At 30.6% G+C, this 22,907-nt stretch overlaps 2 protein-coding genes and 1 non-coding gene across 3 annotated transcripts; 2 read left to right on the plus strand and 1 right to left on the minus strand.

Moving 5' to 3' along the window:
* The first annotated feature begins 10 nt into the window (after nucleotides 1–10).
* Nucleotides 11–13,374, plus strand: LOC103833857. Its single transcript, XM_033278370.1, has 4 exons — nucleotides 11–133; nucleotides 12,302–12,643; nucleotides 12,721–12,783; nucleotides 13,012–13,374. Exons 1-4 carry the CDS (start codon nucleotides 11–13, stop codon nucleotides 13,372–13,374), a joined length of 891 nt encoding a protein of 296 aa, XP_033134261.1.
* A 979-nt stretch (nucleotides 13,375–14,353) lies between these two features.
* On the plus strand, nucleotides 14,354–19,574 carry LOC103833947. Its single transcript, XR_004450908.1, has 5 exons — nucleotides 14,354–17,193; nucleotides 17,315–17,377; nucleotides 17,602–18,389; nucleotides 18,555–18,638; nucleotides 18,772–19,574. It is a non-coding gene; the product is annotated as an uncharacterized LOC103833947 (transcript).
* A 360-nt stretch (nucleotides 19,575–19,934) lies between these two features.
* LOC103833859 (putative cysteine-rich receptor-like protein kinase 35) lies at nucleotides 19,935–22,863 on the minus strand. The gene is made up of 7 exons (XM_009109914.3): nucleotides 21,781–22,863; nucleotides 21,553–21,681; nucleotides 21,325–21,446; nucleotides 21,039–21,249; nucleotides 20,719–20,956; nucleotides 20,473–20,626; nucleotides 19,935–20,394 (listed from the first exon to the last, which is right to left on the minus strand). The coding sequence occupies exons 1-7, from the start codon at nucleotides 22,619–22,621 to the stop codon at nucleotides 20,068–20,070; spliced, it is 2,022 nt and encodes a 673-aa protein (XP_009108162.1). The 5' UTR covers nucleotides 22,622–22,863; the 3' UTR covers nucleotides 19,935–20,067.
* Nucleotides 22,864–22,907: the final 44 nt, after the last annotated feature.

A 22,907-nucleotide genomic window follows, 5' to 3' on the forward strand; every position in this document is an offset into this window, starting at 1 on the left:
GGATTTGTAGATGAATGAAGTTCTTGTCTTGTCACTGAAGTTCTGTATCGTTGACTTGGTTATTGAAATGGTGAAGAAGAGGAAAGTGAAGGACATGGACATTAAGATCAAGTACACATGTCTAGCCATTACCGTATCCATTCTATTGTCCACGTCTCATTTGTGGCGTATTAATCCTGGGCATGTAGAGTTGATATGTGACATTGTTGAATTTAACCATGGGTAAGGCATTGCAGATTCTCCATTGTGATGTTTTTGGTCGTGAATCGCCTCTTTAAATACATATTTGATTATATGTTACAAAATAGGTTACTGCAAATGATAATTAGTAAGATGTAATGAAATAGTTGTCCATAGCTGATTCAAATTTTGGTAGCCGCTACAAATTTGTTATAAAATAGATGTTGTTAGTTGATAAATAATTTGTCAGTTTCTACAAAATCAGTTACAAAATAGTGGTCATTAAATGCTTCCCCCTCTATCCTTAAACCGACAAAATGTATGAGATGAAAATATTCACCACGTCCATAAGTTGTGGTGAAGAAAAGATAAATAATAATTATCATTCCGTTAACAAATATATTATCAGTTAAACGAATAATTTTTGGGTTTTTATATCTAAACGATACATAAACATTTATCTTTTAACAATAGTTGTTGTATTACCGTTGTTATATATGACCTACAAATGTATTGAATTGTTTTAACATGTTATATCAATACTATTAAAAGGGAAGAAATCCTAAAAAATCTACTAACAAAATGTTGTTGCACCTATTCATTAATGGTCCTCCCTTTATTTTCTGAAATTGTTCAAAATTATTGTTATTAGCCATAGTAATACATAAACATTGAATACGACAACAACAATTAAAGCAATATTATTCTCCCATAATCATAATAATATCTCCTACTAATTACATTTCAAAAAAAAAATTCCTACTAATTACTTACACCTTGATAGATTTTTTTTTATGTTTGAAAAATCGACAACCATTTATTTATTTTGTTATGAACATTTTAATCCTTGATTTAACTTCTTTTGCAATATTTACGTTACGAAGACCTCTTACTCATGTTTATTTGTATTCTATTATTAATAATATACGCCAACTACATATCAACAAATTCTAAACTTTTAAACCCTGAAAATATTAGCATTTTCAATGCAATTCAAAATTGTCAAACATATGTCCAAATATTTAAAAAATCCAATTTGATAAAAAAACACTTTAGAAAATATCTCTTAAAAAAATTATAGATTTTGCATTAATTTTAATAAAAAGTATTAATAATAATAAAAAAATTCGTTAAGATAAGTTTAAAAATATTAAAACCCCTACAAATTTATAGTATTAAATTAGCTAAAATCTACCAAATAAATCTTAAGCCTCATCAATTCAACAAATGTAATTGTTATAAAAAAAGCATACAAAGTATACTGAGAGAGAATAAGTTTGAGCATTTGGGTTTTTGGGTTAGGTACAAATCTGTTCTTTTCGGTTCTCAATTTTTGAGTCTTAAACATTTGAACCAAATTAGATATTTAAATTTTTTTAGTTTGGGTTCGGATCAGTTTCTTTCGTGTTGGGATAATTTCGGATAATTTAAATACCTGTAAAATACATGTAATTGGATACGTATCGGGTCCGGTTCGGTGCCGATATTTAGGAACTAAAAATCCGAAGTATCCGAAAACCAAGAAAACACTCAAAATCCAAACAAATACCCAAAATCCCAAACATATATCCGAAATTATTCAAATACCAAAGTTATATGAATATGTGAAATATATTTTAATTTTTTTAAAATTTTCCTTGAAACTCGAAACTATAACCGAAAACTCGATCCTGAAAGTTAAAAAAATATCTCTAATACCAAAAACATATATCCGAAATATCCATATATACCTAATATAAACAAAATATTTAGTATACTTTGGGTATCGAATCGGGTCTCGGGTCGGCATGTCTAAAAAAATACTCAATAGGTATTTTACCATGTATCGAGACCCAAGATAAACGTATATTTTTGGATTGGTTCGGTTGTATTTTTTGGATCCGAAAAAAACTCTCAGATCTAAGAGAAAGTTACATAAGAATGTAGATACAAAATCTCAAATAAACTAAAATTATATAATCTTAAACAAATTACCTTCTTCGATGTAATATATACTTTGTAACATAATAATATACAATCCCAAAATACTAATCCATATAAATTTTTTATAAAAGTAAACCCGCGCTTTCGAAGCGCGGGTCAAAATCTAGTTACAAAAATTATAATTCATCAGATAATCATAAGAATCAGATAACTATAAAAAGACTATGGTTAGAATATGATGTATTAGATAGTATTCAGACCATAATGTCCTTTTATTTTTATTTTCTCCCTATGCATTTTAATTTAAAAAACTTAAAAGGAACAAAGAAAAAAGAACGAACTTTATATGGTTAAAGGAAAGCAAACTTGAAAGCAACGAACATGATTTGTTTAATCCTTACTAGATCTTGACCCACACAACCGCGCGACTATTTGTTTTTACTTTTATATGCAGATTTTTTTGTCATTAACTTAAAAACAGATTCATACTGATTCTCTAAACCACACAGGTAGCTCCCCATCCGTGTGAACGATGAAAGAATGTTGTTTTCAGACACTGCGTGCTAGACTATCCACATTCAAATTCTGCATTCTCGATAGATGAATGATCTCAGAGCTGAGAAAACTTTTTAAGAATAATCTGTTGCAAACGTGACCCGAAACTACCGCAAATTCCTCATACACTCAATTGCCCAAATTAGCGCCTCCACCTCCGAATGAAGAGGGAAAAGACTAGCCCTGACATTTCTTACTCCCATCAAATCAGCAAAACCTTCTAAAGTAGTATACCACTCTTATCCTAAAAGAAACCTCATTATATTTTCAAGAACCATTTGTAAAATACCATCGCCCTGGAATTGATGGTAAGTTCATAGCTTAAATATGTTGTGCTGCCCTCTGTGTGGTTAAAACTTGTGCTTCAGTCCAAAGTGTTGATTCTGTTTTCGCAAATTTGAGCGTATCCATGGAATCAATGTGCAGATTACTGAAAACTTTGTTGTTCCTTCCTTTCCAAATGTACCATAAAATCCATGCAAATTGATGATCCTCCATTTGTGGAAAAACTCTCCAGAATAAATGATCCATATTTGTGAAGAGAGCTTCTGTGGAAAAAATAGATGGGTTTGATGGTATCTATGAGAGAGCCCAGACCTGACATGCTTGGAGGGCATTCAAAAAACACATGGTTTATTGATTCTTGGAAGGCTCCGCATCTGGTACAACATATATCCCATTGTAGCCCTCTTGCTTGCAGATTTTTCTTAGCTTATATACACCTTGACATCAATTGCCATAAAAAATACTTTATTTTTGGTGGGCACCAAACTTTCCGTCATAACGCTTTCAATATCAACTGTATGTCCCAACATTATTGGTGTTGTTTCCTTATCTGTGTAAACTCGTTCTACTTCGTATCTTGATTTAACCGTGTATTTTCTATTTCTTGTGAAATGCCACCCATCCCTATCTCTCATATGAGTCCTACTCAGTGGTATACTTTCTATGATTTTTACATCATGGGGATCCACCAAAACCCGAAGTGCCTATGAGTTCCAACTTCGTGAAGTTGAGTTAATGAGAGAGTCAACTGTAAGGTCTAAGTAAATGTTATGTTGATTTTTGTTTGCTGGTCTCGGGCGAGTGGTTGGGAGCCATGAATCGTTCCATACGGATATAGATGATCATTATCCCACCCTTTTAATTAGTCATTTGCTAACCAGAGATCTAGCTACAATACTCTGCCAGCCATATGACGGAGAATATGATCTAATCGGTTCCAGGGGTGAGGCATTCCTGTAGTACCGTCCTTTAAAAACTCGAGCAAATAAGATATTTGGTTTCTCTATTAGAAACCATAACTGCTTACCAAGCATCTTCGTGTTAAAATCAGTGAAATCTTTAAAACCTAAACCTCCTTCATCCTTATTTATACATAATTTGTCCCATGATTTTCAGTGCATCACTTTTGTGCTTCCCCCTGGGCTCCACCAGAATTGTGCTACCGCACTCGTCAGTTTCTTTGCGGTTACTTTTGGTAAACGATAGCAGGACATCACATGATTTGGTAAGGCCGTAACTACTGATTTAATGATCACTTCCTTTCCGCCTTTAGTAAAAAGTTAAAAGTCCAACCATTAACCTTATTATTTAAGCAATCTTGTATAAACCCAAAAACTTGAATCTTGAAACCTCCGAGATTCTCAGGTTGTCCCAGGTAAGATCCCATTCCTTCTAACGTTTGTGTTCGTAAGATATCACGCAACTCCTGTCGGCTGGATTCCTCAATTTTGTGTCTAAATTGAATTGAATTTTTTTGAAAATTTATTAGTTGACCTGATACAGCTTAATACTACTTCAAAATCATGTGAATGGTTTGGGACTCCTCCCTTTGTGCCTTACAAAAGAAGAGACTGTCATCTGCAAAGAGAAGATGAGATATCGATGGACAAGCTCTAGCTACTTTCATTCCGGTTAATGCACAGATATTTGTTTAGATCATTGGTAGTATATATTTTTAACGTTAATCATATACTTAAATATTTATATAACTATTTCAAATACAATAATTTTATAATTTACATGTTATAATTAATCTATTGTTTAAAACCGTCACATGTATTTGTCACTTCTTATTATATATATATATTTATTTATTTATTTATTTATTGTATTTGCATTTAGTTAATTTGCATTTAGTTATTAAACAAATAAATATATTCATCAGAAAACATATTTGAAAGTTATTTTGTATTTAATTTTTGCTAAACCCCGACTTTCCCTTCAAAGCAGGATTGCCTTTTACCAGTATTTTAAATATATATTATTTTATATAAAAAAGTCTAAGATATATTAATTTTAGATATAGTTTGCTAATTTTTAAGCAGGCCTGTCATCATAATATATTTTTAACACAAATAGTTTATATCTATGAAATAAAATTTATAAGTTTATCAATTTAATATACTTTTATCATATTTAATTTAATATAATAATTGAGTGTTTAACATGATGATTATGATTATAGAGTAGATAAAATGGGATATAACTTTAATTTTTCATTTTATAAACAATAACTTAATATATATTGATGCATAATAATAGTTAATTGCTAATTACAAAATTAGTGAAAATATTTACATAAATGTTTTTAAAATTAACATATTGTTAAAGTATTTTTTCAACAGATTATTAGAATTTTAAAAATATAATATAATATATACATATATATATTTATATTTATATTTAAAATGAAAAGATATCATGATTAAAGTAGTTACAAAGGTTTAATTTTGAGAAATTAGCTTCCTTATACAAATATAACTATATAATTTGCAAAAATAGAAAATGGAGATTTACCAAATATGACTCAAAACTTGATTTTGATTGCAAAAGTATATCCAAACTTGAAACAAATGCAAAAGTAACCCAAAAACTTTGTGAAATTACATCCAGCCTCTTGTGACCAAACAAAAAAAAACAGAACTCATTTTTACGAATATAGCCCGTTAAGTCTTCTGAGATTATATTAAGTCTTCTGAACGACTTCCACAAAAGTCGTCTGGTATAGTTGATCTTAAAAATAATTTATAAATTTTGTAAAACATATTTTGATAAGCGAAAAATAAAAATTATGTAATTATAAACAGTTTTAAGTGATATAAATTAAGATATAATAAAATTGAATTGTTTTCAACATAGATGAGTGAAAGTAGTGAATCATGATATTCTTTGGTCTAGGGTTTGGCAACATATGTTGATGAATTGTATGTATTCTTAGGTTTAGATTTTGGAAAACTTAAATGTTTTTTTGAAAAATTAATTTTGTTCCTACATGTGATTATTTCTATGTATAGTAAATTCTTTTTAAGTTTAATTTGATTTTATGAAGTGTTTAGTTAGTTAATTTAGTTTAGGGGTTATGTTTAGAGTCTAGAAGACTAACATGTAAGTCGTCTGGCGATTAGAAGATTTCTCTGAAAGTCTGCTAACCCGCTAAAAATATTTTAGTTTCCTGCTAAAAATATTGAAGTCTTCTTGGCGACTTACAAGTAAGTCGTCTAGTAAGTCTTATGATCGAAAATATTTAACCTTATTGGAATTTTTGTCTCCATATATAAAGAAAAATTTACACATTCTTTCTCCTCCTCTCAAATGGCTGCAACAAAAATGGTATGTTCCTCATTATAAAACTCTCTAACCTCTCTCTTTGAACTTATAAATATCAAACTTTATATCAATTTATTGTTTTTGTCTCATGTCTTTCTCACTAGTTTATCTTGTTTTGCAGGTTTTTCATCACATGCTTCTCATCTTCCACTCATTTAAAGGTAGATTTATTAATTTTAGATATGTTTTTTTTGTGTGTTTTATAAAGGTAGATATATCTAATCTCTGTTTTAAGTCATTTGAACGTTTTTGGAGATGTATGTTTTTCAGATCTGGATTTTGATATGCAGATTTTTCGGATTTGGAAGACTTCTGGGCTAGAAGACTTACATACGACTTCCAAAAAGTCTTCCAGACGACTTCTAAGAAGTCTTCTGACGGAGTCTTCTCCCATGTATCCCTTTCATAATAGATCTTAGCGTTTTGTTAAGTTTTTATGTCTGATTTTCTTTCATTTGGTAAGCTCCTGTTGCATAAAGTTCATACACTTTTCCCAAACTAAAACTCTCCAAACCCACTCTAATCTCTTTCACTAATCTATCTTTTTGTTGCAGATTTTTAATCAGATGGTTCTTATCTTCCACTTGGATATGTACTTTGTGTGTTCTATAAAAGTATTTCTATCTAATTTTTCACTTATTTTTTCTGTTTTTAAGTCATTTGAACGTTTTTTGATATAATATGCAGGTTTTTCAGATTTGGGTTTGATATACATGTTTTTCAGATCTGGATCAGACTTTTGAAGACCTATGGGAAGTCTTCTCGGAAGTCTTATAAAATATAATGCGCTAGAAGAAGTTTTCCAGACGACTTCAAAGAAGTCTTCCAGACGACTTCAAAGAAGTCTTCCAGTCGACTTCAAAGAAGTCTTCCAGACGACTTCAAAGAAGTCTTCCAGACGACTTCAAAGAAGTCTTCCAGACGACTTCTGACGAGGTCGTCTTCCATATCAAGCGGAGTCTAAGCTTGTCTTTGTAGAGGAAAGATCTTAATAGTTTTGTTTGTGGTCTTTTTTGTGATTTGCATATGTACTCCTTTAGTTGTGACTTTTTTTGTAAATTTGAAGAGATATTAATGAAAAAGTTTGGTAAATATGTTCATTTTCCACAATATTATCTTGCAAAAATTACTTGACATAATTGAAGTTGTTGATACAACTTCAATAACAAAACACAAAAACACAAAAAAATTAATCAAATTTATTACAACTAAAGGAGAAGAATTCTCAAGAAAACTTAGTCAAATTCACAAAAGATAAAAACATTAAGTTCAAAGCTAGAACACTTTCATTAGATACATAAGTAAAAAGTATATCTTATGATCTGAGAAGACACATTAAACCATGATACTTGATATTCTTGAAGTTACTTAACACTTTTGAAAATTAAATAAACATCTCTTAAAATTACTTAACAAATTTACAAAAACTAACGCAGAAGACTTCCACAATTAGCTAGAAACTTTACTAAACATGAATGTTGGTAGTCCCAATATTGACTAATATACATGACGCAGACAACATAGTTTATAATTTTGATTAGCCGTGTTATTGTACGGTTGACTTAATTAAGTTATTTTTTCGAACTGAACTAGTGTAAGAAATTTTAATATTATATTATAAATATATATGATACTAGATTAAAATATTAAAAATATATTAAAATTTTGCTTAAGCCATCCAAAAATGTTATACCGGCACTGTCTATTGTAATATCTCATTTGGAAATATGTTTGTTTCCTAACTTTTAAATAGTTTATTTGTGTATAAATCTATTAAAATCTATCTATACTATTATTTGCGAAGTGATTTTTGCAATGGATCTCTCATGTTGAAAGTTAGAGCGGCTAAAGTCTTTAAGACCCTAAATGAATAAGATGATTTGTTAATATACCATTAATTTAAAATAAAAAAACAAATTTAAATTATTTGAAAATTATGATTATCTAAAAATAATTTATATTGTCTAATAAAATCATTATTAACCTTAATAAATAATTAGATTTGTTAATATATAATAAAATATGAATAAAAATAATAATTTATTCATTTATAATTATCATTATATAAAATTTTATATTGTGTTATCCAAAAACTATTTTACATCATAAATGTATTTAAAAATTAAAAATAATGATTAATCTTTATATATATTGTATATAATTTTAGTTATACGTAAGAGTTTTTAATTTATTTTATATGATAAAAGATAATTTTATTATACTGAAAAACTTTGTGATATGTATAGAATATGATATTTAATATATTAAAGGCATGAGTGTTTTTAATTGTAATTTGACATAAACAAGTATTTAGGTTTTTCTGAAAAAACTTTGTATATATATAGAATTTGTTTTAAAAATTTATTTTTGAATATAGGTGCAATATATTATAAATATTTGTAAAATTATTATGTCCGCAGGTGCAGACAAAAAACCTAATCTAAATAATTGATGAATCACCTTAACGATTTTTATCTGAAAAAGGTACAAAATAAAAATTAGATATCCCAAAATGAGATATCCTAGATGAGAAAGTTGACCATTTTTATTAAATAATTTGACCAACTTAGTTTTCAAAATAAAGTTTCCTAAATAATTATTTGACCATTCTTATTTCTTAAATAGATATCCCAAAATGATAAAGTTCACCAATTGTTTTGGAAATAATTTTATTTTTGAACCAATAAAATATGTTTTTAACTAATATAAAATTAAATCAAATTAATAATATTAATTTTTTTTTAATTATGCTATAAAATCTTACAATATTGTTTTGTATCGAACTACATTTTAGCTAGATCATTCTGTAAATTTATAATATAACTGAAAATACTTTTTCTAAACAAACATTTAAATAAATAATACTTTTTCAAAAATTAATAACTAAGAAATTACAAACAAATTTAATTTGCAAAATTTGGAAATCAAATAAACTTCAGCGTAACTTTTGTTAAAAAAAACGTAACTAAATTAATTTTAATTTTAACTTTCACATAAACTTGTCAAAATGAGACTAAGATACTAAAGTAATAAAATAGATTCATCATAAAATTCCTTAAAGATAATTAAGCAATAAAATAAATCTAGGCTTATAAATTTACATTTATGAAATATAATTTATAAATTTAATATACTTTTATCATATTTAATTTAATATAATAATTGTGTTTTAACATGATGATTATGATTATAGAGTAGATAAAATAGGATATAATTTTAATTTTTCATTTTATAAAAAATAAATTAATATATATTGATGCATAATAATAGTTAATTGCTAATTACGAAATCAGTGAAAATATTTACATAATTTTTTATAAAGTTAACATATTGTTAAAAGTATTTTTCAACAGAATATTAGAAATTTTAAAAATATAATATAATATATACATATATTTTTATATTTAAAATGAAAAGATATCGTGACTAAAGTAGTTTCAAAGTTTAGTTTTGAGAAATTGGTTTTAGTGAAATATCTGTTAATTTTATATGTATTTTATAATTTGCTAATGTTAACCCGTCGTAGTAATGTATTATATTTTTATTTTTGAACGCAAATATTTTATACTTATGAAAATAAAATATATAAATTTATCAATTTAATACAATTTTATCATATTTAGCTCAATAAAATATTTTTATTTTAGTATGATTTATTATGATTACATTATAAATAAAAATAGGATATAATATTTATTTTTCATTTTGTAATAGATAACTGAATAAATTAATGTATAATATATTTCAAAACTAATTTCAAAATTGGTGAAAATATTTAAATATAATTTATAAAAATTAAGATCTTGTTAAAATCTTTTTGAACAGATTTGTTATATTTTTTTAAATAAATATATTTATATTTAAGATGAAAAGATATCAAGATTAAAGTAGCTTCAAAGATTTAATTTTGAGAAATTAGCTTCCCTATACAAATATAAGTGTATAATTTGCAAAATAGAAAAAACACCTTTTGAGCTGAGCTGTTTTTTTTTAATAATGGTCGAATTACCCCTACAATAACTACAGCCGGATAACTATATATGTAACATGTATCTAATTGTTTTTTCTTAAATTTATTTTAATGTTCTTAATTTGTTTTGTTTGGTAAAGTTTCCGCTCTTTCTTGACTGCGCCACCGCGGGACTTCTGAACATCTTTGTCGCTGCGTCATTGTCATCTCGTACCATGAGTTTCATGGAGTCGCCAGAACCGGAGTCGGATCACCAACACGTAGCACCTTTGGCTCTGTGTCGTCATGCTCGAGAGTTTGCAGACGGAGTCAAGAGAGGTGAATCGAGCGCATTAGTCACCTCAACTCTATCGATTTGCAGCATACAAGACTGAAGAATTGAAGTTTAAGGATGAGAACGCCAGATCGAGAATTTCTGGTATTCACAAACCGATTGATTCCAGCAAGCTTTCGGGTTTTGTTAGATCTGAGCTTTTCTACCCTTTGCGATTTTGCACGTTTGGTGCCTGATCTTTGTGACTCTTCGATTTCGGCCCCAAAACTTTCAAATAAGCAGATTTTTCATCAATCTTCTCCTAAAATCTTAAAATATGCTATGATTGCTTCTAAGGTTCTTATGGCTCTTAATGAAAGTTATTATACCTTTAACCGACTATTGATCGAAATTGCAACTAACAATTCTGATATTCGGATAATTGATATACATTACTTAACTTTTAGAGTTTGAGTATATACTGATAGTCGACTACTGGTAAAAAAACCCAACTAAAAATAATAGTATCCGGATATTTATTTTTAGTTAGCCAGTCACTAACATAATAATCATTTAATATGTAAAATATCTGGATAAATTGGAATATAACCATGCAAAGTCACAGAGGAAGATGAATAAAAAACATATGTTTATTAGTCGGTTAAACTAATTTATAGACTAGAAACATATTTGTTAGCCGTCTAAAATAATTTAAGATCTCTGATTGCAAAGAGCAAGGATAACAACGTCATTTTACCCTTATCTCTCTCCACTTATTATTGTTCTTCCATTTTTGCAAATTTTCAAGTTATTAACTGCTTTTCATGCAATTCATTCTTATTTGGAGGAATTGGTTTTAGTGAAATATATGTTAATTTTATACGTATTATATAATTTGCTAATGTTAACCTGTCGTACTAATGTATTATATTTTTATTTTTGAACACAAATATTTTATATTTATGAAAATAAAATATATAAATTTATCAATTTAATAAAATTTTATCATATTTAGCTCAATATAATATTTTTATTTTAGTATGATTTATTATGATTACATTATAAATAAAAATAGGATATAATTTTTATTTTTCATTTTGTAAATGATAACTGAATAAATTAATGTATAATATATTTCAAAACTAATTTCAAAATTAGTGAAAATATTTAAATATAATTTATAAAAATTAAGATCTTGTTAAAATCGTTTTGAACAGATTTGTTATATTTTTTTAATAAATATATTTATATTTAAAATGAAATTATATCAAAAGATATTATGATTAAATTAGTTCAAAGATTACATATATTGTTAGTATTAATAAAATATATTTAATAAAAAAATTAAAAGATGGTCCAAATTAAAAATCAAACATGAAAAAAGTCACGGCTTATATTTTAATAAATAAAATGCAACTAAAATAATAACCTTTATTTATAAACATCGTAGTGTACTGATTACCTTTTATTTTATTTATTAATTTGAAAAAAAATATTTTATTAAATTAGTAAGATATCCTAAATGAGAATGTTGACCATTTTAATAAAACTTCCTAACTAATAAATTTGACCATCTTATTTTATTAGAAAGATATCTCAAAATGATCATAAAAATCCTCAAAGATAATCAAGCAATAAAATAAATCTAGGCTTATAAAACTGTAAGTTAGTATATATATGCATGTATCTAACCTCTTTGTAAAACCCAAAAGTTAAGAAGGTGTGTGAAGATACATACTATGTTCTATCATATTGACAAAACAACAATATATATCTTATTAATTGTCTCTGTTCTCTTATTCACGCAGGGAGGAGGAAGAAAGATGGTGTCTTGTGGGAGGTTTGCTCAGGTGTCCTCGAGTGACGACGAAGAGGACTCCCTAGCGAAGACGAGGTCTCAGGGACAGAACTCAAGGAGACCTGAGGAAACAATGGAGGGAAAAATGATGAAGCGTGAGAAGGTGAGCCTGAACGAAGAGTCTGATGGGGAAGAGGAGGAGACAGAGAGGAAGAGAAAGAAAGATGACGAAGAAACGCCGCCGGAGGAATTAGAGCCCGATGACGCGAAACCGGTTGGTGAGCCGGTTAAAGTTACGGGTAGAGGAACCCATTACTGGCAGTTCGAATACGGCGGCAACAGATACGAGCTGGTGAGATACATCATGCTTTCCCTTTGCACCTGAATGCTTTGTTTCTAGCCTCTCTCTGACATTCCTTTATTGCACAGGAGGATTCGGTGCTGTTGCATCCAGAAGACAATAGTCTTGAGCCTTATGTTGCCATTATCAAGGTACTGAATTTTTGTATATGCTCAGCGCTGGTCTTGGACAAACCCAAATGAAACACTGATCTTAGGCACCCTAAAATTTTGAAGTAAATTACATAGACATGCCAAAAAGAAAAATAATTTACGCTTGCAAATTTGTAAAAAAAAAAAAATTAGTTGAAATGTTTAATAAATCACCTATGGCCTCTTAAATCTTGTTGTATCATCCATTTCACTTGTTTTCTTGGGTAGGATATTACCAAAAAACAAGATGGAAGGATGATGATTCTGGGACAATGGTTTTATCGTCAAGAAGATGCAAAGAAAATGGATGGTGGAAACTGGGTAGTAAATGATACACATGAACTTTTCTACAGTTTCCATCGTGATGAGGTCCCAGCAGAATCAGTGATTGAAAGATGCGTGGTGAATTTTGTTCCAGCTCATAAGCAACTTCCGAGAGGCACAGGTTTTATTGTGCGAGAGGTGTATGATACGGTAGCTAAGAAGCTGTGGAAGTTGACTGATATGGATTATGCAGTTGCAAAACAACGTGAAATTGACCTCTTTGTGGATAAGTCATTGGCGCGATTGGGTGATCTTCCTGACCTCTAAATCTCTAATCTAAACTGTTTCATTTTATATGGTTTTGTGGAGAGTTAAGCCAACCGTAAACCAATTAAAACTTTAAAAGTATAATAGTCTTTGTTTAATAATGCAAAAGCTAGTATTTCTCTCCATCCTTGCAATAATTCTAGTATTTCCTAAAAACTATGTCTTAAAGGATCGATTTCTCTCCATCGTTTAGTTTTATTTTGTTTGAGAGCGTCCCTTGGCCATAACGAGTGAACTTATTTTAATCTGAATTGTTCATATTAATTTTTAATAGTGTACTAGATTTTGATCCGCGTTTAGAAAGCGCATGTTTACTTTTGAAATTAAATAAATTCTTTTTATATAAGAGATAATGTATAGGTTTGAATACATTTACCCGAGTGCACTAAACCGTACCAAACTGAAAAAAAAAACTCAAAATTAATCTGAATTTCATAAATAATCGAGCATAGAAAAAATAGAGACGAAAGTAAGGACCAAATGAGTACTTAAAATTTTAAAATACAAATTATATAACCTATTAAACATAAATAAACCATTAAAAATTATATTATTAATAGAATTATATGTGGTAATGATCACATTTGAATAATCTATCATATATTCATATGGATTTATTGTTAGCAATTATATAATAGATTTTGAGAAAATAATAAATGAATTCATTTAAATTATGTAAAGTATTTATATAGTTAGAGAAATATAAGTTAAGACCAAATAAATAGTTAAGTCTAATGAAATGGTCCAACAACCTTGTTTAAGTAGATTTTTTAGGAGTGATTCCCTTTTAATAGTATAGATTATTAACTTAGAGTTTTAGTGCACATCAAATCACAATAGTATAGAAGGAAGAAAATCAACTAAGACCAAGATTTGACAATAAGTCTGTGATAATAGAGTCAAGTTAGGGCAAAAAGGGATTTTGGTTTTCCTTAAAGTAAGCAGAAAATAAATATGCAGATATAAACAATGAAATAAGAGCGTCATGCTTTAGGGAAATCACATGAAATCTGATTATGAATGTATACAATTTATGAAAAAAATCAACTAAGCACCATTCTAAAACGAATGTATAAACTTCCCACTATTGTGGCTCCAGTTACTATGTCTAATAACTTAGAGAACTAACTCCCATTGAACCTAAGAGATTGAACATGCATCAGGTTTGAGTTTCGATAGGTCCACAAAGCGCAATAGCATCAATCTCTGTTGGTTAAGAACACCTTGCTCACATGAAATATTTTCAAGCAATCAAATCAGCTCACACTGCATTCAGATAACCTAAGATCATGAATTAGGTGATCAATAAGTTCAAACATTAAAAACAATCCAAGTGAAGAACTGTAACGCATATTATCTAATCAAACAATCCTAAAATTCATTCTCTTAGATTCCTTTGAAACCCTAAAATCTAACTATAATGCTACTCAACATAACCAAATAACACAAGATCAATGATAGAATATGCATAATTGGAATAAAGAGACAAAAACAAGGTTCAAAAAGATTCTTTTGTCTCTTCACAACTTTAAAAGCTTAAAAGTCTGGACCTAAAAACGACTCAAAATAGTAGATATAGGCCAAAATACGTAATCATCAAATTTTAGGACAAATCAAACCGAAAATAAGAAAATCTAAAAAAAAAAATTCTCGTATTAAATTGGCAAATAGTCCAGTTTTCATAACTTTCGATCTAACCGATAGATCGACCTCCCCCGGTGGTATTGGAAAGAGAAGTCAATTCTCTATCTTTTTCCAAACTGAGCTCAATCTCAATGTAGAAAATCTTCCTTCAATTTCTGACACATTTTACATCTTTTGTTTTTTGTTTTTTTGTATCCAGTTCAAACTATATCGTTCTAAGTAGACTTTAAACCTGTAAAACTACCAAATAACACCAAAATAATTCAAAACACATACTTAACTTAATAAAATACTCAAAATATAGGATAGAGGTAGTAACAACACTGATATATCCTGTATGTGTAAACATAGTTTATAATTTTGGTTAACGCTATACGTCGACTTAATTAAGTTATTTTATCGAGTTGAACTAGTGTATGGAATTTTAATACGATATATATTATATTATAAAAATATATGATACTAGATAAAAATATTAAAAATGTTAAAATTTTCTTAGGCCATCCAAAAGTGTTCTACCGGCACTATGTGTCGCGAGGAAATCCCAATCTTACTCTATGTTTCATTCTTAAATATACATTAAAATAAAAATGACCCAATAGTTCATTATATTTTTTATATATAATAGAGTGAAAACGAGTTTACTAGATTAATTTGTTTATTTTTTATTCACCTCTCTATTTTTCACTTTAAAATAGAATACTATTGAAATATAACTCAATTTTATTATAGAGTTATTCTACTTTAGAGTGAAAAAGAGAGTGAACCATTGGAGATGGTCTAACATCTCATTTGGATATATGTTTGTTTCTTAACTTTTAAATATTTTATTTGTGTACAAATCTATTTAAATATATTTAAATAATTGAGGAAGCACCTTAACGATTTTTATCTGAAAAAGGTACAAAAGAAAAATTACTAAACAAGCACAAACCACTTAAGTATATATCATGAATTATTAATTAACTTCCTATTGTGAAAAATACAAGTCTTGACAGTGTTTTATGCAAACTACTCAATCTTTAAGGAACTAAAATACTAATCTTTACGTACAAACATAGTACGTAGTTTACTGATTACCTTTTCTTTTATTTATTAGCTTGACAAATTTTATTTTTATTAATAAGATATCCTAAATTAGAAAGTTGACCATTTTTCTTAAATACTTTTCCCAATCTTAGTTTTGTTAATAAATTAAACTTTCCTAAATAATAATTTGACCATTCTGATTTTCTTAAAAAGATATCCCAAAATGATAAACTTGACCAATTTTTTGGAAATAATTTTATTTTTGAACCTATAAAATATGTTTTAACTAATATAAAATTAAGAATATTAAATTTTGTGATTATGTTATGAAATCTTACAATATTTTTGTATCGAACTACAGTTTAGCTAAATATTTATGTAAACTGATAATTTAATTGAAAATAATTTTTGCAAACAAACATTTAAGCAAATAATAATTTTCGAAAATTAATAGCTAAATTTAAAAAAAAATTATTTTTGCTAAATTTGGCAATAAAATAAACTTCTGCTTAAATTTGGTCAAAAATGTAACTAAATTAATATTAATTTTCACATAAACTTGTCAAAATGAGACTAAGATACTAAAGTAATAAAATAGGTTGACCATAAAAGTCTTTAAAGATAATTAGGTAATAAAATAAATCTAGTCTTATAAAACTGTAAGTTAGTAAATATATGTATGTATCAAACCTCTTTGGAAGATCCAAAAGTTAAGAAGGTGTGTGAATATACATACTACGTTCTATCATATTGACAAAACAACAATACATCTATTTAATTGTCTCTGCTCTCTTATTCACGCAGGGAGGAGGAAGAAAGATGGTGTCGTGTCGGAGGTTTGCTCAGGTGTACTCGAGTGACGACGAAGAGGACTCTCTAGCGAAGACGAGGTCTCAGGGACAGAACTCAAGGAGACCTGAGGAAACAATGGAGGGAAAAATGAGGAAACGCAAGAAGGTGATCCTGAACAAAGAGTCTGATGGGGAAGAGGAGGAGACAGAGAGCAAGAGAAAGAAAGATGACGAAGAAACGCCGCCGAAGGAATTGAAGCCCGATGACGCGAAACCGGTTGGTGAGCCGGTTAAAGTTACGGGTAAAGGAACCCATTACGGGCAGTTCGAATACGGCGGTAACAGATACGAGCTGGTGAGTTACATCATGCTTTCCCTTTGCACCTGAATGCCTTGTTTCTTTTTTCTTTTTTTTTGATCAGTCGAAAGAAGATATGCTTTGTTTCTAGCCTCTCTGACATTCCTTTATTGCACAGGAGGATTCGGTGCTGTTGCATCCAGAAGACAATAGTCTTGAGCCTTATGTTGCCATTATCAAGGTACTGAATTTTTGTATTTGCTGGTCTTGGGTAAAGCCAAATGAAACATCAACCTTAAGCATCCCAAAATTTTGAAAAAAATTACATAGAGAGGCTCAAAAAAAAAAAAATTTAGGCCTTCAAATTTGTAAAAAAAAATTAGTTGAAATATTTAATAAATCGCATATGGCCTCTTGAATCTTGTTTTATATATCATCCATTTCACTTGTTTTTTTTTGGGGTAGGATATTACCAAAAAACAAGATGGAAGGATGATGATTCTGGTACAATGGTTTTATCGTCAAGAAGATGCAAAGAAAAAGGATGGTGGAAACTGGGTAGTAAATGATACACGTGGACGTTTCTACAGTTTCCATCGTGATGAGGTCCCAGCAGAATCAGTGATGCAAAGATGCGTGGTGAATTTTGTTCCAGCATATAAGCAACTTCCGAGTGGCAGAGGTTTTATCGTGCGAAAGGTGTATGATGCGGTTGATAAGAAGCTGTGGAAGTTGACTGACAAGGATTATGAAGTTGCAAAACAACGTGAAATTAACCTCTTTGTGGATAAGTCATTGGCGCGATTGGGTGATTTTCCTGACCTTGAAATTGAAGAAGATGTAGAGAAGGCTAAAAGATTTTCCGGGAAATTAAAAAGACTTCATGTTGATCTTAGAAAGGACAAAGATGTGTTTCCTATTTCATCAGAGTATCATTCTATCTTAGACAAGTTTGATTCACTAACAGATAATTCTCATCGTAACGAATGTTTGGCGAAGCTTCTGGAAGCAGTCCAGAGCATATGCTTTAATGCTGGTGATGAAGCAAATGTGAGTTCCAAATAGTCTCTATTTTCACGCACTCACCTTTCATTAACCCTTTTGTTTAAACTGCTTGATAGGATGAGAGCTTTCTCTGGCCAGATGCTGCTGTTTCTCCCGTGTGTGCCCTTGAGCTGGCTATAAATGTTTCTTATGCATCAGACTATTCTAAATACAATCAAAGGATAAGGACATTAGCATTCAATCTGAAGGTTAGAATCCGCACTCATGCCATTTCATGATTATCTCTGCACGTATGCTCCATATTCTTAACCGTTGTTGATCTATGAATTGAATGTGACATTCTTATATGACATGCTAAAATTTGTATGCCTTTCTGATCATTGAAAAATAGTTCCATTTTGTTTTGTCTGTAGAACACTGCACTGCTGGCTAAACGACTGCTCAGTGGCGAGTTAGAACCTGAAAAGATTTCGAACATGTCACCCACTGAGTTAAAGGTTAGGGAATTGTTATACTATCATGTTTGTAAACAGATTAATCTTAATCTTGCTTTCTGCTATAATGGGTAAATAGTAATGATTATTTCTTAAACTTTAAACTAATAAGATTTGTTTTTTTTATGGGATTCAGGTGGGTCTAACTAATGAGGAAACAGAGAAGAATGAGCCTGATGATGCGGAACGAATGCAGGTTTTTTCATTTATGACAGCCAAAGTTTTATCCAGTTTCTTGGATTTGTGTTGGAGAATGTCTTTGACCATGCCATGTGTTGGCTTTTCATGCAGATGACTGATGTAAGATGCTCGAGATGCAGTCATATTAAAGTTGGCCTGAGACATATCGTTCAAGCTGGGCATCGAGATCGCTATCAGGTTCTTTTGCTTTTCAATATTAAGTCATCTATTCTCGGCACGATCTTATGCATATTCATGGATCATAATAATCACATTCTGGTTTTTTATGCATTTAGTTGGAGTGTATTGCCTGTGGAAATTCCTGGTACACCTCAAGGGATGAGGTAATATCCTCTAGCTGTAGATACTGAACAACCTGCCTAAGGTACAAGGAGTGAGGACGTTGAGAAGAATTTAACCAGTCCTCCTGAAGCTGAGAAGAAAGCGACATAAGACTCCTTGAAGACAACCAATGACTCAAATGCTGACAACAATCCTGAAGCCACCAAGAAACCTGAGTGAAGAAAGTTTATTTAGGGTTTTAGGTATGAAATCGGACAATATGAAAACTAATTTATGAAAATAATTGTAAAACTTCGATTATGGGGATATATCAGTTGTCAATGGATTTTTGTTTCATTATGGATCCTGCAGAATTTGGAATAGAATAACTCTATTATTTCTATTTATTGTTATTACTTTGAAGTTAGATAAATACCTTTTTTTATGATTTTGACAAATAACCGTTTAATGTAAGAGTTAAGTTGCATTTAGTTTGAAAGGTTTGAAACTTTTATTTGTTTGCTACGACTAAATGAATCAAGAAATCGTTATTCTTAGATATTGCTAGAATAAATAAAAGTCTTTCCTTATCTTTTAGCTTCTGTTTCATCACTATCACTTTTTGGTCTTTATCAACAATTATCCTTTTTAGGTACCAAGCAGGGGCGGAGCCAGCACCTTATCCAAGTCATTTGAAATGTAGTGATGATGCATCTATCACCAACATATATCCTCGTTGAAGATGATGCTCCTATGTCTGATGTTGTAACCTTATGTCTGAACCAATTCTTAATACAGAAAATATGCTCAGTACATATTTCTTGTTGTAGAAATATATGTATATGTAACATGTATATGATATATTACTGTTTATGTCAGATAAAAGTAAAACAGAGACAAGAACTAGAGAATATTTGATATATACTTCCAATTCATTACATTTCAAATATCAAAAAAAAAAAAAACTTCTTCAACGAGGATAGAAATCTGTAATCGATGCATCATTGATAGAACCAGTAATAGACCTGCTTGTAGATTGGGTAGACTCCAAGCCATCAGTGTCTAGTTCATGCCTGCTTGGGAGGCAAAATCCTGGTGCTCTAGGCACAGGTAAAGTAGTTGTGCTACTAGTGAGCATCACAATGATTTCTGGCAACAATGGACGATCTGCAGGATCTTCTTGAATGCATAATAGTGCAATATGGATGCATCTAGTAGCCTCAGTGCTTTGATAACTCTCTCCTATTGTAGGATCTATAAGATCTAATGGTGATCCGTTTCTCCAAAGCCTCCAAGCCTAATACAAGTGATCAAGTAAATGAAATCATATGGCTTAATCATATAGACAAATGTAACTTCAAAGATCAATACTCACATGTGCGACCAAATTGCCACCAGAGTCACCAGTGTGGTTGAAACTGCTAATCTTTTTGCCACTTATGACCTCCAGAATCAAAATTCCAAAGCTATAGACATCAGATTTCATGGAGAAATTGCCACGCATCGCGTATTCCGGAGACATATAACCACTGCAAAAATATGTTATACACCTTTTTAGCCTATTGATAACAAATCGACCACCAATAAAGTTCATATCATCAATTTGAGCAAGAAAGTTTACTATGTTCCAACAATTCTTCTTGTGTCGGCTTGACTTTGATCAACTCCAAAAATCCTTGCCATGCCAAAATCTGCAATCTTGGGATTCATATCAGCATCTAAGAGAATGTTACTCGCCTTGAGATCACGGTGTATGATTGTAAGCCGTGAATCTTGATGAAGATATAGGATCCCTCGAGAAATCCCTCCAATAATGTTGTAACGTCTTGTCCAGTCTAGTTCGCTTTGCTTTGCAAGATCTGCATGTTCATTGCATACATATGATATATTTAGCTATAACAGCACTTAAAATTAATTAGTACATAAGTTCATATATCATACCAAAGAGAAAATAGTCGAGGCTTTTGTTCGGTACAAATTCGTAGACAAGTATCTTTTCTTCTCCTTCCAAACAGAAGCCTAGAAGCCTAACCAGATTCCTATGCTGAAGCTTTGTCACAAGAACGGCTTCGTTCTTGAACTCATGAGCACCCTGTCCTGATGATTTCGATAGTCTCTTCACAGCTACTTCAGTTCCAGTTGAAAGAGTTCCCTATAAAAAAATATAAATCAAATGTTGCATTTCAGAAAGGGAAATAACAAATCACGCTGAGAAACCACTTATTACCTTGTAAACTTCACCAAATCCACCTCGGCCAATCAGATTACTGTCTGCAAACGTATCAGTTGCATCTTTAATCATTTTAAAACTAAATTGCAGTGAGCGTGTTGTTGTGATCTCATCACCAGCTGCACAAAGAAAGCGAAAAAAAGATCTTTCTTAACATCTAATTTCTTTTTCAAGAATCTGTAAAATAAAACAGTTAAGCAGTTGATTGGTACATGGAGAACCAACCTCGAACTTCATTTGTTTGGTATAACTTCCTTTTCCTGCAAACCATGAATCCTACAACTAGTAGTACCAACATAATGACGGCAGGGACAACAATTGCCACAATAATACCTGTTGAAATAATCTTTCGATCTACAAAAAAAAAGAAATCACCAACAAAAACGGCAAATGAGAAGAGTCCACTTGACTTTTCCACACATTCTTGTTACAAATAATATAAAGAAGTTCTACCTTTGCCGGTTGTATTTGCCGTATCGCTTACGGGAGGACTCAAAGAAGGCGGTGGCGGAGATGAAGCCTGCGGTCGAGCCGGTGGCAATGTAACATTATCAAAAGCTCCAGCATAAGGATACAAATCCCACCGGAAAAAGCAACTCGGTCTTATAACCGCACCACCTTGTTTACCGCGACAACAAGAAGAATACTCGCCGACGCTTTTCTCGAGACAAAACTCACAGTCCCCTGAAGAAACATCAGGCGTACATTGCATCATTGCGTACATAGTTTCTAAGTTGGTCAACGAAGCGACCTCAGCTGCGAAATACTTTTGCTCAAAGGATGATGATCCGTTTGAAGCTGCAGTAATTGTACGGATCATTAACTCATCATAGACTCTATCGAACACCGTCATATTAGCATCAGTATCTCCGATATCTCCAGTGTTGTACAGAGCTTGTGATGGTTCCATGAGGAGTGATCCGGAGAAGGAAACGTTGGAATAACGTACCATGCAACAATCTGGCCATGTATAAGCTTCTGTCTGGTTAGGACAGCTTTGCGATAAGCGGTCTGATGCGCCTTTGATGCAATCTGAACAAGTCTCTGGTTTGGTTCCAGGGATACACATGCCAATGATGAACACTCTGTTGGGGGTTTGACCGATCGAGGAGCTGAAGAAACCGTTGTTAGATGTGACATTAGAAGCAAGAGAAGAGAGGAGTTGACGACGGTTTAAGTCGTAAGTAGAGTTGGGTTTAAAGAATCCATTGAAGCAGATCTCTTGTGCAGAAAGAGAATCTAAGGCTACGAGGGAAACTAAGAACACCGGTAAAAAGGAAGTCTTGAGCTTCATACTCTCAAGATCAAAACCAAAGGCTGTTTATGAGTTAAATTGTTAGAAGTTAGAGAAGGTCAACTTCAAATACTGTGTGGACTTTTGTCTGCTGATTTATCATCATTGAGAAAAGATTAGAAAATGACAGATTAGTTGAGTTCTGCGGAACCTCCAAGCTGGTCAAACAAAACGACAAGAAATAAAAAAGAGACCCCACTCTGATAATGATGAAAGCTACTATACTAGTTTTACCAATAATATGGACCTAAGAACAGATAGAATAATATTATAACTGTGGAAAATT

This window comes from Brassica rapa, chromosome A09 (genome assembly GCF_000309985.2).
Source record: "Brassica rapa cultivar Chiifu-401-42 chromosome A09, CAAS_Brap_v3.01, whole genome shotgun sequence".
Taxonomy (NCBI): domain Eukaryota; kingdom Viridiplantae; phylum Streptophyta; class Magnoliopsida; order Brassicales; family Brassicaceae; genus Brassica; species Brassica rapa.

What these genes read in the sequence shown, in the direction of transcription:
- LOC103833859 (XM_009109914.3), bottom strand. Translation starts at nt 22,621, where the DNA reads ATGAAGCTCAAGACTTCCTTTTTACCGGTGTTCTTAGTTTCCCTCGTA. An exon ending in GGCAAATACAACCGGCAAAG is followed by an intron (nt 21,682 to 21,780) that starts GTAGAACTTCTT and finishes TTTTTTTTGTAG; the next exon opens with ATCGAAAGATTATTTCAACA. An exon ending in CCAAACAAATGAAGTTCGAG is followed by an intron (nt 21,447 to 21,552) that starts GTTGGTTCTCCA and finishes TTCTTTGTGCAG; the next exon opens with CTGGTGATGAGATCACAACA.
- LOC103833857 (XM_033278370.1), top strand. Translation starts at nt 11, where the DNA reads ATGAATGAAGTTCTTGTCTTGTCACTGAAGTTCTGTATCGTTGACTTG. An exon ending in ACACATGTCTAGCCATTACC is followed by an intron (nt 134 to 12,301) that starts GTATCCATTCTA and finishes TTATTCACGCAG; the next exon opens with GGAGGAGGAAGAAAGATGGT. An exon ending in GCGGCAACAGATACGAGCTG is followed by an intron (nt 12,644 to 12,720) that starts GTGAGATACATC and finishes TTTATTGCACAG; the next exon opens with GAGGATTCGGTGCTGTTGCA.